The sequence below is a fragment of the Notothenia coriiceps genome, unplaced genomic scaffold (assembly GCF_000735185.1).
Source record: "Notothenia coriiceps isolate Sejong01 unplaced genomic scaffold, NC01 NC01_scaffold00032023, whole genome shotgun sequence".
NCBI classification, from domain to species: domain Eukaryota; kingdom Metazoa; phylum Chordata; class Actinopteri; order Perciformes; family Nototheniidae; genus Notothenia; species Notothenia coriiceps.
Window position 1 is genome coordinate 2,453 of NW_011364724.1, and position 19,944 is coordinate 22,396.

The 19,944-nt window shown below is 41.8% G+C and overlaps 1 protein-coding gene across 1 annotated transcript; it reads right to left on the reverse strand.

Annotated features, from left to right (window-relative positions):
- Window positions 1–1,465: 1,465 nt before the first annotated feature.
- LOC104960593 (tenascin-like) lies at window positions 1,466–19,803 on the reverse strand (the record flags this gene model as incomplete). Its single annotated transcript, XM_010788665.1, has 10 exons — window positions 19,800–19,803; window positions 18,948–19,241; window positions 18,042–18,227; window positions 14,395–14,484; window positions 13,818–14,081; window positions 8,572–8,847; window positions 5,442–5,711; window positions 4,409–4,531; window positions 2,792–2,935; window positions 1,466–1,632 (listed from the first exon to the last, which is right to left on the reverse strand). Coding segments are annotated over exons 1-10 (1,818 nt in total), but the record flags the coding sequence as incomplete, so codon positions are not given.
- Between the last annotated feature and the right edge of the window lie 141 nt (window positions 19,804–19,944).

The window sequence follows — 19,944 nt, forward strand, 5'->3', positions numbered from 1 at the left end:
GCACAAAAGTGGCCTTTGGGGTCAGCCAAAGGCACACTTCTGATAATCATGCTATTTGATCAACATCCTGATATACCAGGATGTTGCATGTTTTTTAGTTAACATTGTAGTATTATAACCTTTAATCAACTCAATCAAAGCAGAACAAAGAGTAGGAGCTCTTTTTTGCATATATACTCCTAAAGACCCCGGCAGCACATCACCAGGACGGAGCTGCCATCCATGGAGGACCTCTACTCCCAGCGTCTCAGGAAGAAAGCCCACAAGATTATCAAAGACCCCGACCGCCCCAGCAACTGTTCTGTCTGCTGCCGTCTGGCAGGCGGTACCGCAGTATCAGGACAAAAACCACCAGACTCAGGGACAGTTTTATTAATAATTAATTATTTGTAAAGTGAATCCATAAACATTCATCTGTTTGCATCTTGCCAATTATTTATCTATATATCATTCCATTTACTTGTACTCTTCTTGCACTATTTCTTTTTTATTTACATTTTTGTACATCTCAAAACATTCTCTTGCACTATTTTATCTGTTTTGTTTATGTCCTTTATATATTCATGTTGCACGGTTGGAGGAGCCTGTGACTTCAGTTTTTCATTGCCATATCTAATCTTTAGCTCAGTGGTTCTCAAACTTTTTCTGTCAGGCCCCCCCTTTGGAGAAAAAAATATGTCGGGCCCCCCCCAACACAAATAGTCAGGCTCAGATATTTATTTTGGGGTGCTGTGGGGTAGCTTGACGTTTCATAGAGGGTGCTCAAACATTTAGGGTTTCCCATTAATGTACCGGGCGCTACAGTGGAATTTTCTACTGCAACACTCCCCACGCAAATACACAGTGTGACAGTTACAATGAAGGCTCGAGGCATATAGGGTTAAGCAGGGGTAAAGTGCTATTTTTATAGGTGGTGTGTGGACCTCACATAGGGGGGTCCGGGGGCAAGCTCCCCTCCATTTACACGTCGTCCGACCATCCACATAGAGTATTACACGTGAAATTCGTACAGATGTTTTACTTTCACTTTCGGTTGGAAAAGGTGTCTCTGTTAGAAGTGGTTACTCGTAGGCCCGAGTCTCTTCTCCCCTTGGTTAGCACCTCATAACGACCGGCACAACCTGTACCGTGATGACTTCTGCGTGGGGTGCGAGACACGACACTGTACCTCACCGTTTCACCTAGCGGTTACGGCAAAACGCACACACGGTGTACACCAAAGCACACACACACACGACACACACACACACACACACACCACACACGCGGGAGCAGTCCTCGGCAGCAGACCTAGACGAGAGAGGACAGTTCTCTCCCACGACACACACCCACACACACACGACACACACACACCACACACACCAACACACAACACACACACACACCACACACACACACACACACACACACAACAACACACACACACAACACACACACGACACCACACGCGCATAGTCGTCCTTACGGAGGCGAGGGACTGTTTCATTCCCCAGCCGGGACAGTATGGGACCAGTCGACGCAGGGAGCGCCAACAGATGGTGTGCGGCGCGCGCTTGTCTGAACGGGGTGGAAGACTCCGGCGTCTCACGTTGCGTTGGTCCCCGCCAACATGTCCGACCCTGGAGTCGCCATCTGTGTCATAGGGACACACCCTTTTGTGCTTACTTTGGTGTCCTTAAAAGGGTACTTGAGGACGCGAAAGATTAGTGATCGGGCTCACCGGTAAGCGTTCACAGTCGCTCCGGGTTCCTATACTTACTTATCAATCCAGTTTCGTTTCGGAGTACTCTTTCCCTTAATTGGTCTGGTCAAAAGCGAAATTTACGAAATTTGAGTTCGACAAAGTGTCACATTAATAAACCGTGAAAATTATTTTGTTGGACGGGTAACAATATCTGTACGTCTTTGATTCTCTTGTAACGTACTAGTCACATCGAGTCCCAAGGGTTCACCCCGCGCGGGGGGGACCCCCGTGCTCTCCGACTGGTCCCCCCAGGCGTTCTTGGTCCTCCTTTTACCNAAATATTGAAGTTAAAAGCATCAATCTGGTGCACTTTGAGAGCAAAATGAAGAGATCTATGGATACATCTCTCAACACTCATTTGAAACAGAACTGTAAACAGATTTACTTTTTCTTTATGGATATTTTACAAATCACCCTTTTAAACTTTATTCTTTTTTTACTGTCATATAGTATTTCAAACCTGTTTTTTATTTATTCTCTTATTTTTTTATAACTATAATGATCATATAAACGTGTGCCTCGGAAATGTTTACATTAATGGTGAACAAAACGTTTGAGACCCACTGAGATAACTTAGACTAAAGTTAACTATCTAAACACTCAGAGTCCTTTAGTTCACTGAGTCTCTCAGTCTGACAGGAGAGGACTCTCCTCCACCTTGTTGTTGAAAAAACTCTTTATATCCGTTAGCGTAGCTCGCTAGCAGCAGAAGCTAACAACAACGATCTCCCGTACCGGTGCGCTCTCTCTCTCGCGTGCACGCACACAAAATGGCTCATTACACACACACACAGAGCCGAGCTTTAATGAAACACAGAGACCCGGACGTAATAATACTGTATCATATTATTTTGGAATCAATAATTTTTCAAATTATGATTTTTTTTTTTTTTAATAACCATTTTTCCTCCTGGTCTCTCGCACCCCTCCAGTCATGCCTCTGGGAACCACTGACATAGGGTAAGGGTATACAGTTACTTTTTTGTAATCTTGTTACATGAACCCGTTACACGTATTCTGTTACTTTCAGTAACATGTCAGTCGTACCTGTGGTGACGCTGTCCGATCCAGGCTCACTCTCCCTTTGACCCTTGACAGAGACCACAGTGACCTCGTAGGTGACCCCGGGCGTCAGGTTGGACAGCACAGTGTGAGCCTCAGAGCCTTCCATGGTCAGCGTCTTAGCATTACCTGCAAGTCAAAACAGAGGTCAGCAAACATTAGAAGGCTCAACCTTCACATCTCACAGTACAGCCTGAGGACCTAGGCGTTTTGCACTCATGTAGAGTGTCGTTTTTCTATTGTCTCTTTTAATTTTGTAATAAAGTGCAGAAAATATGGAATGTTAACATTATCATGAATGTCCCAATAATGGTTGTGTTGTAAGCCTTGAGTCCTTTCAGCAGTTACTATAATGATACAAGCAGTGTTGTAAGGGTTACTTCAAAAATGTATTCTGTTACGATAACTAGTTACCTGTAAAAAACTAATGGAATCAGTAACCTAATCCGAGTATAAAAATAATGTAACCTGAATGTAACTTTCCGCTACTTTTGGAGTACCTCAAAATCTAAAGCAATGCAAATAGATAAAAGAGAAAATACATTTTAATACAATGTTTTTCTACTAAAGTGTGTTATGTAAGACAAGAGAATAATGTAACCTTAGAAAAGAAGAAACCAAGATCTTTAGGATCAGAAATGTGAGAGATTGTATTGATAGGAAATAAAATGCTAGTAATCCCCCATTTAAAAAAAATATATACCAGTAATCTGATTACTTATTTTTGTATGTAACTCTAAGGGGGATACAGTTACCTTTTTAGTTACTTTATTATATTTGAACACCATTTTAGGGCCAGTTAGGGTACTGAGAGCAGATATTTTTGTTACCATTACCTTCAGCATCACAACTGTAGAATATATGGTTGATAATGAACAATAACTATTAGGCATTACAGCTCTGTATTTGAAAAGAGAAATGTTGAGGAATGACTTTGATAAATAAAAATTAACTTACTAATATTATTGTTCTACATCAGATTAATGTCGCTATGGAACTGCAAATGTTCTTCCGTTATAATGACTCCAGTATCTTCCGAAAAGGGAGGTCTGCATGGATATAAATTGATATTTAAAACCTGTTCAACCTGCCACCCTTTTTGTTGTGTCATATCTTTCTCTGTTGCCTGGCAACTTATAAGGAACTTGATATTTATGGGTTAATAGAACCTACTTAAAAAAAAAACACTTCATTATAATGGATGCTGGATCTGAAGGGGACATGACGTTACTTGCCACATAATATCCATTCATGCATTTGTGTTTTTCTTTCAAACTGAAAGAGATGATGGTGATTATTTCCATTTGCTCTGGACCCCCCACTCCACTCTTCAGTAGAGGTACCTAAAAGTAGTCAGCAGGGGGCAAGAGTAGTCTATCATTAGAAGAGGAGTTTGCCCTGCAGAAGATGTAGGGGTAACCTGAGAATGTCCATACTGGCCATAAAGTTACTCATAGGTTTATGCTGATTCAAAATCAGTTTTTCGGCGGAAGTTGTAGCTGGTAAAAGTATTTTGCTCAGGAGCGTGTTTGTCTGTAAATGCTTACTTTCTTCACTTTCATGTTAACAGTGTTGTTCCAGTAGTGTCTGGGTGTTACTGACCTCCATGAGCCGGCACATACGTGACCCTGTAGCTGTCCACCCGAGCCCTGGGGACCACCCAGTGAACCGCGGCGGACGTGTCAGTGACATCAGAGAAGCGGATACCCTTGGGTGAGCCCAGGTCTGACAAACACACACAATAAAGGATTAGTTAACATGTGTGCCACTGGAGAGAACTGTAAACAGAACATACAGTAGGCAACACATCACTCAAGACATTTACATATAGCGTAGGTGTTTTCTGCTTCACAATTAAAAGCAGACAAAGGAAAAACACATTGACATGTTATTGAAAGGCACTTGTTAAAGCGAAAGAGAGCATGTGTAAGAGCCAGCAGTTTAACAGACAGAGGGTCCGGGGAGGCCCGGCTCACAGAGACACACACACACCCTTCCTGGCTAACAGCGAGCCACAGTATCTCGCGTGACAGACCTGAAGAGATTAACTTGCCCCCATTTCATGGCAACACAAAAGTGAAACATGCGCCACGTAACCCAAGAGTAAAGCCTTCCCCCAGGGAGGACACAAGCACACATTTACAAAGAGCGACCCCGACGCAGTGAATGACAACATTTGGGAGGGCGAGCGGACAGAGACGAGACAATGAAAGGAGCAGAGGAAATGTCCTTACTTCTGAAGGCCTTGTCTCTAGTGTTTGGGATGCTGCTATGCTGATGATACCATGAATTATATTATTTAAAGAATGGGTAAGCATCCGCAGCATTTAGATCATCATGGGATACCAATTTGCCAATTAAAAGTGGGAAAAAAGTGTTTTTAACCCAAAAATAACACAAAGCTTCTGACACAATAGTCATAATGAAAACTGATTAATTTCTATAAATATCCCTTTATTGTTTTGTCAAATTGCAGTGTGGACGAATACAGTGCTGTTATGCCTTGTGACGAGGTTAGTACAAAGAGGCCAGATGATACCATACCAGATACAACGACATTTAACATTGACCACGCTGACAACACCGGTAGACAGTTTTAGTTCTGATTTCTCCTTTCCATCCTTTCTGCTTGTACCTGTTATCACCCCCTCCATTACAGACTTGGAGGGTCTTCCCAAAAAGAGCCCAAAGATTTGGATTTCGTAATCGGTGTCCTCTGTGAGATCTGTGATGCTTGTGCTCCGCTCATCGCCCCCCAGCACCAGCTCTCTGGGTTGGCCTGGCTCGACCTGGCTCACCATTATGACAAAGGTGTCGAAGGCGTCCTCTTCAGCCACCCAGGCCAGCTTAAAGCTCTCAGGGCCGACATCGGACACGAGGAGAGCCTGCACCTCTGGCTCTGCCTCTGAGTGACAGGGGGAAGTCAGATTCTCCTCTGTGAAACTAAGGAGTGCTTTGACATTTGAGGAACATGGATGCCAAAGAATGTGTACCAGTCTATGTGTAAATGCCAGCATTGTTATATGGAAGCGCAGCATCAGGCAAGAAATAAAGACTTTTACTGCGATGTGGTGAAAAACATAGAAGGAAGAAAAGAATTTCAGCCCCCAATGTGAAGGTTGTTAGTTCACTAGTCTATCAAAGCCACTGGGTTAGTAAGACAATTCATATTGTCATGACATTTGAGAAGAAGAATGCGTCTGACAGAGAGCTTTTTATTCCACAATCAAACTCTGCCTTACCCTCCACCAAAAAAGCTACCGTGTTAGCTTAGTTCCTAACAGTAGGCTACAATGAGTTCACACAATTTGTTTAAAAGTTGTGTTCCTCAAACTCATTGCTAACTTACTGGTAGCTAACTCAACAAATAGCTTAGTTGCTTCCAGAACAATGATTGCATAAAGTGTGTTTAAAAGGGGTATTCGAATCATTAAACTACTCCTCCCTGGCATTCTGTAAATTTAAGAAATTCAAGATGTAAAAAAAAGCTGGTTTCTAAACAACATGTTTACACCGTTTATTTAAAAGTTGTGTTCATGTTCAGGTGTGCCACCAACTACTGTCTTTTTCTTTCTACTGAAACTAAAATGGGGAATATTTGATACAGAAAAGCTATGCTTTAAAGATTGTGTGCAGATTTACTGAGCACATTCAAACTTCAACAATTTCCTTAGATTTCATTGATTGATTTGACTTCTGCAACACATTTTATGATGGTTCTCTGGGTTGCACTTGAAGTAATCCAAGTTAAATACAGGATTCTTTCAAAAGTTTTTGAAAAAGTAACAGCCTTGGTTTGACCCGATTCACAATTCTCCTGGATTTTAAAGTAAAGATGAACTACAGTAGCCTACAGTTCAAACATGCAGATGTGAGTGCTGTAAAAGCTGGTAGTTAGTATTAATCACACACAGCACTAATAATTTGCAGTGCAGGAAGAGAGGCTGGGGGACAGCAGCTGGAGAAAAAGCTCCCTGAAGCTAATTAGCTGGAGAAACTTCCGGTAGCAGCACAGATGGAGCCATCTGATAGAAGCAGATGTAAGTGGGCTCAGGAAAGCCTCAATAAAGCCCAGCCAGTGCTCATTAAAACACTACACCAAGTGCGAGGGTCTCAGGGGTCCATGAACTAGCCTGAAAACCTCTTTTTATCGAGAAGGAAAACGCATGAGGCATTTGTTGTGAGGAGAAGTGGAAATGAGAAGCAGAGCAGACAAATCCCAAGGAGCTGTCACTCTTCATTAGCTTTAGCTGGTCAGTGGAAGAGAGGGAGGGCTGCATCCATCGGCTAACATGTGCTAGCTTGCTACTGGTTTCACCCTCCCACCACTTCTACCCCTCTACCCATATCCCTCCACACCCCCAAGACCAGGGGGAACACAATCCCCGCTCACAAAAGGAGCCTGTTGTTGGAGGTCTGCGCCGGCGCCAGCTAACCTGCTGAATAGCAGAAGCCCAGAGCGGCCTCCAGTCTGCCTGATAACTTTACGACAGCAGCTTGTGCTGATATGAATAAACTGAGTCAGGCTTGTTCTGGGTGCTGTCCACATCTCTTTGTGCTTCCATCAATCATTTGTTGTATACAACTCAAAGTTTCCTACTCCTGTTTCAGAGCGGGTCTTCCCTGCAGCAGACTGAAGATGACCATAACATCATTAGTCAGCACTCATATTCAAGGTGGAATGTTTTATGGATTAAGTAATGCTAATGAGAAATGTTAAGATGGTTTCCCCACCCATTAGCATGCAGACAATGGGCCATGTTGAGCGCATGCCATATTCTCCACGGCCCCAGAAGCCCCTGGCACCCCAGCAGCAGAGCCCGGAGCCCAGCATGAGAATGAAGAGCGGACTGGGGATGCATACAGAACAGAGGCCTCACACAAAGTGACAAAAGCGCCTCAGGCTTTTTTTGTCCAATGTCAGTCCTCCCATCTTTCTTCCACTTGACCGGTCCTCATCAGTGAACTCATCAGCTGAATGATAATGTTTAAATAGAGATCGACGTTAACCAACCCCTAACTGGTTATTTCAGACATTCTGGTCCAGTTTAAATCGTTTTATAGGGTTATTTTGTTGTGTTTCTGCTGTATTTGTGATGGTTCTAAGAGGCTCATCATGAGCACATTTTGGTTTCCCTGTTTACAGCACACTCTGTTTATCCTTGGTAATGACAGTGATTGGGGAAAGCAGTGCACCTGTTGTGTTTAACAGCACCCTGACCTTCTGGTGTGTTTCTGCCTGTCCTCTAACACCAGGTGCTGCTTCCTGCTGTACTCCAACCAACATGCAGGCTGAGACACATTCAATGGTCCCCTGCATCAAAAGCATGTTGGATCTGGATTGTGCATTACTCTGTTGAATGGGAAAGGAAATTTGTGAAGCTTGTGAAGAATAACACATTTTTACAATCTGTGATCACATGAACATATTCTGTCTTTGTTCATTATTTTTGCTTCTGCTTATTTAGATGGATCACTTGACTTTTCAGGAATATTCTTGAAATCCATTGAATTTCTGTTGAGTTAAAGTGGCAGACGTGACTTACTAAGAGAGACGTTCGTCAAAGGGCATGGGAATTTTGACAATACCTAACACCATGAACATCAGAGTAAATATAAAAGTGAAAGTGAGCCACACCACCGCTTAATCAGGTCCATTTGACAACTGCAAGAAACCATTTCTTCGAAAGTCCACACAGGTTAATTGTGTAGCAGAGAAAAGGAAGCAGAGGACAGAGTGAGGCCCCAGCTGACAACGGTGATACCTGTGATGGTGTCTGCAAAGACGGGCTCTAACAGGGCCCCCCGGTACACCCCGTACAGATTGGCCCTGTACCAGGTGCTCGAGGAGAGGCCAGAGATGGTGATGCTGCGAGCATCAGCGGACACCGTGTGGTTTTGCCACTCAGAGCCCGTCTCTGCATCTGTAACCTCGATCAGAAAGCCCTCCAACCTTCTGTCCTCAGTGGCCCAGGACAGCAGGAAGCTGTCCCACGACACATCGCTGACGGTGACATTGACAACCACAGGCCTCTCCTCCTCTGGGTGATAACAAACACATCAATGGAGTTACAGGACGATGACAGAAAGACAGAATGAAGGCATGAGGTTAGAGCGATACAGGTGTTTCATAGCTCATTGGTATACCATATATCGCTCTAACCTTACAACATACAACACACACACAATTCCTCTTCACAACAACATTATGAAACATATGAAAGTGTGAGCATCTGCTGCAGGATGGACATATGCTGCAAAAAAGGGGCAACATTAATGACGGTCTCTCATCTTCAGGCATTTCATTTAGCTGTCGAGAGAAAAGAGTGGAAATATTCCCTTATTTCCACTACAAAAGGCCAAGGGAAAAAACAGCCTCATTATCAATGGCTGCCTATAGCCATCTCCTCCATATTACCATATAAGTGGGAAGACTTAAAGACAGAACGCAGCAGGCAGACATGCTGATGCAGCTTGTGCACATTAACGGATGTGAATTATCCATTAACATTTGAAGGTGCAGAGTAGCCCCGCCGCTATGGCAGAAGTACACCGTCCACTTCAAACCTATGGTGGGGGGGGCGGGGGGGGGGGGCATGCAGTGCAGCAGCCTGTTAAATCCATTGAGAGTGCAAGCATTCAGAGAGTAGATTAGAAAGAGATGGAGATAGATAGTGCAGGTAAACACCAAGGTTCCCATTATCCCCTTTTCACTGGGCGGCCGAGTGGAGCAGACAGCAGTTGGGGGGGGGGTTGCTGGAGTCAGCTGATCATGGCTTATACTGTAAGAGCTAGGAACACGGAAATTCATGATGGGTGATTTTGAGTCAGCATTGTGGTAAAAGCTGCATACTTTTTTCCAGCTGCAGGAAATAATACTATAGATCTCCCAACTTATCATTAAGAGACAGTATATACGCATTTAATACCTTACAACACATAGGCGGCTATAAGTGTATATGTATTAGTCAACAACAACACCCATAAGTTAAGGCTGCTGTATGAAAAGACAATGACTTGTATAATTTCTCACAAATCATTTATATTTAAAACATTTTACAGCAACATTATAGTGTCTTCCCCATAAACCATTAACATGAGTTAGCTTAAACCACACCAACATTGTATCTAGCTTTCCCAAGCCCCCAGGATGTGCGCGGGACTATGTAGCAAATGTTCATAGTGGCCAAACTGTGGTACTACAACTTCCGTGTCAGGCGAAGACGTCGTTGGGCCCAAAAACATTTTTTCCAATTGAATTACATCGGGAAAGAGACGTCTGTAAATCCACAGATCCCATTTTTTAGAGCTAAATCAACTACCCAGTATAATCACAGGAATAGCCCTTATTTTAATCATTATGTCCTGAAGCTGAAAAATGCGCTAAAAGCCAAACCCAAAATGATTTTCCCTCTCCAACCATTAGCTCAGATACTGTTACTGTTGCTCTGGCAGATTCAGGCCATTTTGGCTTCATGCGCCACTGAACAACTTTCATAGGAATGGTCGGAGTCCTGCCTTCAGTGCTGTATCCAGTTCTTTCAATACATTCATGATATTTCCAGATGATATTGAGGAAAGTATATTGCCTCATATATTGACATATATAGTATATACTAAATTGCTGAGGTTAAATTATCTCAGGTTTGACAATGTTGGCCCGAGACTTCTGCCCCATTACAAATAATTGTATTAGTGGTGCACAAAAATCAAATGTAACACAAACCCCTCTGGTTGCTGTCAACAATGTTGCTGCATACTTTCTCTGAACTCGAAAGTAGCTTCGTCAAAAAATAGCAAGTTAGCAAGTAAAATGGCTGTTTCTGGTAAGGAACAAGATACTGCAGTTTCAAAAACATATTTTTTCAGTGAGGTGAGCACTAACAACGTTTGGTTCATAATCCATTTTACTGAGGTGAAGGAATCTGGAATTTAAATTGTTTTCCCAGTGAGGCAGCTGTATAAGCCCCGTTTCAGTTCTGGTTGTCACGTGCAGATGTAAAAGTGTGTTCTGTCTAAATCAAAATGTTCTTTTGAGATATCGCCTTTCATTTTGATATCTGCCATTTGATACACACTCATTGATATCATGCCACAGCGTTGGTCTATCTTTTATCGTAATAGTGTATCTGTCTTTAATGTGAGAACCTCGTAGATCATGCAGTGCATGCAGGAAGATCATGCTCTATGTTCTCCAGTATCAGCTCTTTTGTCTGATGACACCACAACATAATGCCCCGAGCGAGGTGTAATGGTGGATACATTGAACAACCCTGTTGATCAAACATACACCTACAGTAGAATACTTTCTGCACAGCTGATACAACTTTAATACCCCTAACACACAAACGTGTTTATAAGAGTCCTCCTGATACACAAACACTCCCTTCATTGTATCCCGAGCAACTCTTGTTGTCAACTGGTCAGTTCAAATCTTCTAATTTCCCCAATTGTATCACTTCATCCTTTATTTGACATCTTGTTTTTTTTCGAATCACACAATGGCGTGTTATTAATTCTAGGTTGGTCACTTAAACAGCACTTCTGAAACAAGAAAAAAAAAAAACCTTGTTCCTCGTTCTGCAATTATCAGACACAATTACCCCCCCCCCCCATTTTTCAATCCCTCCTTTAAAACAAGTGCGATCAGTGTGTTTGTGCTATGTGTCTGGAGACGATAAAGGCTGCAGATTGGCCCGGCTGAGGATTAGAGGGCTGCTGATTTGAGAGACAATGTTCTAACAGCATGTGGCCTTTTATCTGACAGAGCCACAGTTCATCGTGGTCAAATAGCACAAAACCAGGCGGAGCCGGGCTCACGCCGACAATTATCACATGAATGAACATTGTGCCGGCTGTACACATGTCCATACCCCCCCACCACACACACACACACACACACACACACACACACACACGTCTGTATGCTGTTCTTGGCAGCGTGCAAACCAAAGAAATGCAACAAAGGACAGAAAGTTTTATTCTGAACCTAACCAACTTTTCCCTCATGCCGTATTGATTTTTGCCCGGAGCCATGCATTTAATGGGCACTCGTTGCATAACTGGAGGATATACTTGTGAAATGTTAGCCTTGGAAGCGGTCTAACCGCAGCGCGAGGAAAACGCCACAATCACATCATTTGTCTTTTCTTATTTTGGTTTAAAAAAACGGGGGAAAGAAAAATAAGCCCACATGCTATAAATGAGCCGTAGGGTGGTAGGGGGTAGAGACAGAGTGACTTACATTCAGAAGCTAACAATTAATTCAATGAATTGCCTCTGTTTAGCTGCAGTACTGAAGGACAAACAAATGAACCTATAGTTATTCTTTAACCCTGTGCTACCAGCTAGTGAGCTCACAGTGGGCTACATACAGACTCAGATACTCAATATCTCAGCCTACATACTGATATGGAAAAAAGGGCACAACTTAACCACTTTCATCAAGTTAATTTAGTAAAGTTGTTTTGTCTCAAGTGTAACCTGGAAAAGTTCAATATTCATACTCCTTCTAGCAACCTGGTTCTTTAGCTACCAGCTATGTGCTAACTGCCTCTCACAGGCAGCTTTATCAGGGCTTTTTGGCTGAACAAATACTGAGCAGTGCAAACCAACCCACTCACTCTCAATGTCCCCTTCTGTAAGAGTCCTCATTGGGACTATTTCTTTATAGAAAGTAATCCAGGGTGCTTTTAGAAACTATCCACGTGTCTGCTACTTGAGGTTGTTGTTGTTGTTTGGATGGATCGACAGCTTAAAATTTTGATTTACTGAGATGATTCAAATAGGCTGTGTCCGAGATCTGGAATGATAGGTGTCCTTTACATCGGGAACGTAACCCTAACACTTCTTGAAGTGGCTGATTTCAAGAATGGCTACCGCTTTTAAAAGTATTATTTTGTTAACAAAGCTCTGCTAAATTGCTTGCACTAAGAAATATTCACTTAACCCTCCTATTGTCTTTGTTTCCCCCCCCCTTACTTTGGTGTTCGCGGTCAAATTTGACCGGTCCTGTTTTAACTGATATTACATTAACACAAAAAACATTAATCATCACCAAATTTCATTTAATACCCCTTTCAAACTGTACATATTGTATCAGACTACTGGTATACATGAACAACTGCAGTAAATATACAAAGAATAGACACTGAACATGTATTGTGTGTGCCAGGTGTGATCAATGTTGGGGGATGGGCACATAAGAGCATGAAATGTGTCAAATTGTTCTGTGTGTGTGTGTTTGTGTGTGCCAGGTGTAATTCACATGGGGGTCAGATTTGACCCGAAGACAACAGGAGGGTTAATCATGAGAATGCTTTAAGAAATTTTTGTTTGCACAGTAATAAAGTGGATTATTATGCAATGTAAATATAGAAGAAACTATTGTGCATTGTTTAAAAAAAGTAAAGTATGCTCAAAAAGAAGAAAAAAAACTAGCCTATTGATTCTTAAATGCCTAAAAACGCACATATAAGTGAGTTTAACAAGTTTTCAGTTGTCTCTGTTCATGATGCATTTGAATGACTGTGCTCTCATACCAATGCATACACAATACTGTTGCAATGCTGTATAATATTCACCTATATGTGAAAAACATACATTGTTATAAATGTCCAAACTTTTCTATAATGTCTCAAAACCTTAATATGTTATTATGTCTCTTAGTTCTTTTAATCGCTGCTCCTCATTTTTAGCTATAGGATGTGTATTTACTTGTCTTTATTTTCATTCTATTATTACTAATGTGTGCTTTTCTTCTCTAAATGTAATAAGTTAGGTTATTCTTTATTATTGGATGCCTTATTTTTACCTGCTATGCTACTTTCTGCTGTAATGCTGTAATGTCCCCGCTGTGGGACTAATTAAGTACATTGATTCTGATTCAGATTCACATTTCCCTAAAATGATATTATAAAGGTAATAATTCAGGTTTAAGTCACACCCCCTTAATGTAAAGACTCTAACACTCATTAATTTAGATGATGGGAGGACTTCCTGCGGTGCTGACCTGTGGCTGCTGAGATGGTACTGGGTGCACTGGTCCCGCGGCCCCTCTCAGCGATGATGCTGACGGTGTACAGCATACCGGCTGTCAGGCCCCTCAGGAGGTGGGACTCGGAGCTGCCCGGCAGCACGTCCTCCGCCCTGTGGCCGTCAGCCGACACGTACACCAGTCTGAAGGAGTCCAACTTAGCCAGGGGGCGTTTCCACTGCAGCATCATGGTTTTCTCCGTCACCTCCGTAACAGCCAGATCCTTGGGAGCATCCAGTGCTAATGGAATTTTACAATTTTGTAAAATTGGAAATATACAATTTGTAAATTACAAATGTACAATTTGTAAATGTATAGATGAGAGAAAAAACGAGAGACTTGGTAAAGTGGAGTTTCAGACCGGCAGACAGAAAGACAATCAGGCGGAGGGATGGACGGACAGACACACTGTGTATATATATACTGTATATATAATTTTTTTTGCTTTTGCGTATTACTTTCTGAAAATAAAATGTTTGTTATTGTCTGAATAGCAACATCCTAAAAATAAGTAAAATTAAAACATTGAGTGCATAAAGTGATTGTGTGTTACCAGTCACTGCGTTGGTGGTCGTCGGCCGACTCTCCCGCTCATCCGTCACCGCGGTTACGCCCATCCCGTACTCTGTGCCAGGTCTCAGGCCTACATAGCAGGGCAGAAATAAAAAGCAGTGTCATGTTGTGTTTGTACCGCTGCTCTGAGGTGTCAGCGCATGAACGATGGGGAGGCACTGTAGTCAAGTGGCCAGCTGTTTTGGCTAATGGCTCCAATGCCTATAGCAAACACAAAAACGCTCTCATGTGGTATGGTTGCACAATAGATTGCAGCCTAATTGCATTTCATGGTAAGCCTGCGCTCACTGTGGAACATCATTGATGGGTCTATAGGGCCCTTGTCGCGGAGCTACTTGCTATGATACAGCAGGCTCTGGAGGCTCTTTGGTGTCCAAAATGAAGCCCTCTTTTGGCCTGATCGCCTCTAATTCCTTTATTAACTCCCACAGAGGTCATCACACGCAGAGCCTTGCAGCATGAAATTACACCTAATGCCCAGGAAACTCATTATCAATAAAATCACGAGCGTGAAGGCAATTACAGATAATAACTGTGTGAAAGAAGTGCTGAGGTGTGTGTGGAGCGGAGTGGGATGTCGGCTGAATGGACACACTGCTTTATTTCCATGGGATGGGCCTCCCAAGGACAAAGAATTGAGCTAGACAAAACACTATTAGACTGTTTTTGGAAGCTTTTTTTTTTTTCTCATGGTGTCTAATCCTGCCATGCTCACAGTGTAGAAACACTGAAAAAAAACACATCCGCCTCAAAGCATGGCTTTATAATGTCAGCGTGCACATAGATGAAAACACAGCCGTTTTTTTGTTTGAGCAAGTTCTCAGAGGGAAACAAGCGGCTGTGTTATTCCATTTAAAGTCTGAAGGCCAAACCCCCCTGGGGGGTTTTCTAATAAAGTGAGCCTTTGTAGAAGGGAAAACATTTCAGGACACAAAACAAAGGAAATGAGCCAGCTGAATATAACACTGACCATTTCAATTTTAAGGGAGCACCACTGACAATTGCCCAAAGAATTAGTAGAATAAACACTTCACACTCTATCTTTTTTTTCCCACAGACGGTGTTCAGCCGTGTCATTTGGATGCGAGGTGGTAATGGGCTTAAGTGAACTGAGAGCAGAGGAAGAATGAAATCTGCTCGCTCTGCTTAGCAGGACGGGATTGTGTTTCTGATATAGCTGCTATCAGTCGAACTGTCATAAATGTTCATGATAAATGTTCAATGATCAAAGTTACTGTTCATACACACTGTCCACTGTCACTGGGCAAGGTATGCTCCTCTGATGGAATGTGATGAGATAATTACAAATTAATTCTGAATAAAGATTCATCTCTTTAGTCCACATTATAAACAACAGCAAATACATAACCTGGCTACCCAGAAGCTGTTCAAATTAAAGGTTCACTTCCTTACACTGCTGCGCTTCAGCATGTGGGATCAGTTGGAGACCTGCTGTGCCTGTATCTACTGTATATATAGTGTATATACATACAGTATATATACTGTATATATGTATACTCAGTGGTGACTTTGTTAGGTACCCCTGCCACCATCTAATGCAGGCCAACATCATCATGTTCAGCTTTCGTTCACATTGATGGAAATGTGTTTATTACTGACATTATGGTTAAAGGTGATACTATACTGGACTACATTATGTTATATATTGTTTGATATATTGAGTGTAATGTTGTGTGAATAAAAATGTAAATGTTCTGCATTGTTCAGATATATACTACACTTTATAACTTAGATGAAGTGATTTCAGCTATTTGAAATATAATGTATCAGATCCAATTAATCCAGCATCCTCAAAATATTCAGTATATTTATCAAAATTATCCCACCAGGAGTTGAAATAGGGCCTGTCTCTGGTTTAAACTGCCAATTTTAATTCAGAAAATGTGGATAGAAATGGATCCAGAATCCCTAATAACCCTCAGAACTCTTTAAATGTGGTCCAAATTGAACGCTATAATGCTTATTGATGCTAATTTACGCTACTCATGCTAATTATGCTAATTACGAAAATTGCACCAAATAAGGGGAACCATACTATACATTTTTTACACGTAACTTTGGGGTACTCAACATATCTGGTTTACCAATCTTGGCGTGTAGACTGTTGTACTGAAAGCTGTTTGGGCGTATATGCGGTACATCGCGAGTGCTGGACAACTTTCTACAAATACAAGTACTTTTTCTCTAATGTTTTTTATTGTCTTGGTCGTCTGTTTAATTGTTGATTGCCATTTTTTTCTTGTCTTTTCTATAGAGTGGTGCAGTGACGAGTCCTAAAACCCGGAAGTTAGTTAGCATTGTACCACTTCTGGTTTCCTCGTCTCAGAGCCAATGGGATTTCTCCATAGGATTTTGGAAAATATCTGGAAATAAGGTCCGTGGTTGACACAAATTTAAGAGACGGATCACATTTTGTTCTACGACATTAAATACATCAGCAGTGACCCCACTGGTGATTTTTGAAGAGTTTACTTGTCTGAAAAATGATGGTTGTTAACAAGTGGCTGAATAGGACTACAGAAGTAGTGGAGGGCGTTGTACGTCATTACGCCGAACACGTAAACACTCTAAGTTTGTTTGCCCTGTTCTGCTTGAAAGCAAGTACCTGCACTCTTGCAAACTGTTAAAACAAACGCTTCAACATTTTTAATCCGTATTTTTGAATATCGATCTTCAGTTGGCGTGGCGTTGAAGTCGTGCGACCCTGCTGTACTCGGCTGTAGTTCGTTTATAGCATAACGTTAGCCTTTTGCCTCTAGCGAATAGATTTATGATTCGAAAATTATAAAAGTAGGGTAGACATTTGGAGATTATCCGGCTGAACAAAACGTGCATTTATCAAACAGGTTAGTTTTCCACAGACCTTATTTCGAGCTATGTTCCAAAATCCTATGGAGAAATCCCATTGACTCTGAGACGAGGGAACCGGTAGTGGTAAAATACTAACTCACTTCCGGGTTTTAGGACTCGTCACTGCACCACTCTATTACTATAATGTCCTTGTTGGTGTCTTGTTATTCTTTGTGTTATGCGTTAGGACCCCACCCCCAAGAACGTTTCTCTCAAGGGTTTATCCTAATGAATGAACGTGTGTAATAATATGTGGGGGGCTGAATATAGCACCATCAGCTCAAATCTAAAACATACCAGTTAACATTAGACCAGGACAGTTATAACAGGTGTACCTAATTATATCTATGTAGAGATATATAAACTGTGAAATATATTCTATATACTATTTATCCATGACAACTTCAAGCACTGATGAAGCCCCTAAAATCATGTTAGAGCTTTGGAAAGACGACTTAAGCTATAGGCCTATTTGTAAATTGTGTCTGCTTTGAAACAACTGAAATGTTGACTTTAATTGAGCGTATCAAGTAAACAGATTTCACTTAACTGTATAAGGTTTAGTTCAAAGCAATAATATTACGTTAAAATAAAAAATATTAGGTTGCATTCCAGTAACTTAATACAGTAATCATGTGAAATTTGTTTACATAATACATTTAATTAAAGTCAACGGTTCAGTTTTTTCAGTGTGTTTCTGTAGCTTGTAGCTTTAGCCTGCAGCTTGTAGCTATAGTTTGTAGCTGGGATCAATACCGGTTATCTTGGCTGTGGTGGTGTCCCGGGGTCCGGGGGGGAAGAGCAGCTCTCCGTGCTCCCCCCCTGACAGAGGCCCGTACTTGATGCGGTAGTTTTCCACTGGAGCTTGGCTGTTCTTCCACTCAAGAGTGATGCTCTCGTCCGTCAGCTCCACTGTCTGCAGGTCTTTGGGGGCATCCAGGTCTACCACACACAAATTACATTTAAGCACATGGAAATATACTCTAACCTAAACTCAACTGTATTTCTCATCAAGACCCAAGACATCAAGATTGTGAAATCATTGTGAACACATTTTGTCCTTCAAGGAACACACACCAGCCTGATATTAAACATACAACCCCCCAGCTGACACACAGCTTGCTAAACTTGACTATGATAAGCAGCAGTGATGAGTAACAAAGATTTAATCAAATGCTGTGCTTAAATACAATTTTGAGGTACTTGTACTTTACTTGAGTGCTTCAATTGTTGCTGCTTTGTACTACAACCCCACTAGTATTACATTTTGTACTTTAACTCCACTACATTTATTTAGTACCTTTAGTTATTTTAAAGATTTTGATTAATGTTATGAAAACTCTTAAATAAGACTTCGGTTACACCTGGAGTAAATTCACAAGCTCTGCAGCATACAAATATAAAAACAATATATAATATTATTTTACTTTTGGTTCTTTAAGTATATTTGATGCTTATACTGTTTTAATTTTACTTGACTTCAATTTTAAAAGCAGGACTTTTACTGTAGAGTATTCCTACACTCTACTTTTACTTAAGTACAGGATCTGGGTACTTTTTCCACCTCTGATAAGCAGTTAATAGCTGTGGTTGGAATAAAACAGGCTCAGGTAGATCTATTTTCTTGCCTTACAGCACATCAGATTGTTATTTGAGCGTCACCTGTAAGGAAAGACTGGAACACAGGAATGCTGCTCTGCTCGCCCATGCGAGACGACAGAGACACCTCGTATTGGGTGTCGGGGGAGAGGCCTCCGAGGTGGTACTGGGTGTCACTGAAGGACAGCTCCACCACGCTGCGATCCGCGGGGCTGGAGCTGGGCCCGTAGGAGATGCTGACCCCGTGCACCTGAGCCACGGGCTGGGACCATGTGACCAGCGCTGTGGAGTCCGTCACGTCGCGCACATCCACCTGGCTGGGGGCGTCGATCACTGCAAAGGGGAGGAGAAACCAGGCTTAGGACACATGTATGATCAGGTATTTAATGAGAGATAGTTCAAAGCAAAACTGGTGCGTGCACATTTTTGCAAAAAAAATGGATTTTGTCTTCCATGAGTAACATTGAAAGGGTTTTTGTTATGTCCATTTCCAACAGGAGGAATACTTACAGCATTAAATGTGTTGTATCAACAGAACTCACATAACTGTATGAGGTTAGTTGAAAGCAATACTATTACGTTTAAATAAAAAATATTAGCTTCAACTTAATATTATTGCTTTCAACTAACCTAATACAGTTATGTGGCATTTGTTGACATAATACATGTAATTAAAGTCAACTTTTCAGTTTTTGCAATGTAGGCACCTGAGAATTGAGTCCTGCCGTTTAAATGTAGGCAGCAATGTTTAGTATGTCATTACATACCGGACTGTGCCCTGTCAAGGTCAATCTTTTGCTTCAGTTTGTTTATAAAGGGATATACGCTCAAAAAATGGCGTATGCCAGTTTCTACGCAATGTTTGCGATTTATAAAATACTAACTTAACGGGAAAATGTGCACGCAAACTCTAACCCATGCGTACGCACTAAGCACAAAAACGGGAGTGACGAGAAACTGCGACACCGTTGGCAGAAGGAAGAATGGAGAGACACATGTGGAAATTAATACATTAGTTGTATTTCCTTTACCTGGGGTATATAGAGTTGCTGGGGGGGGG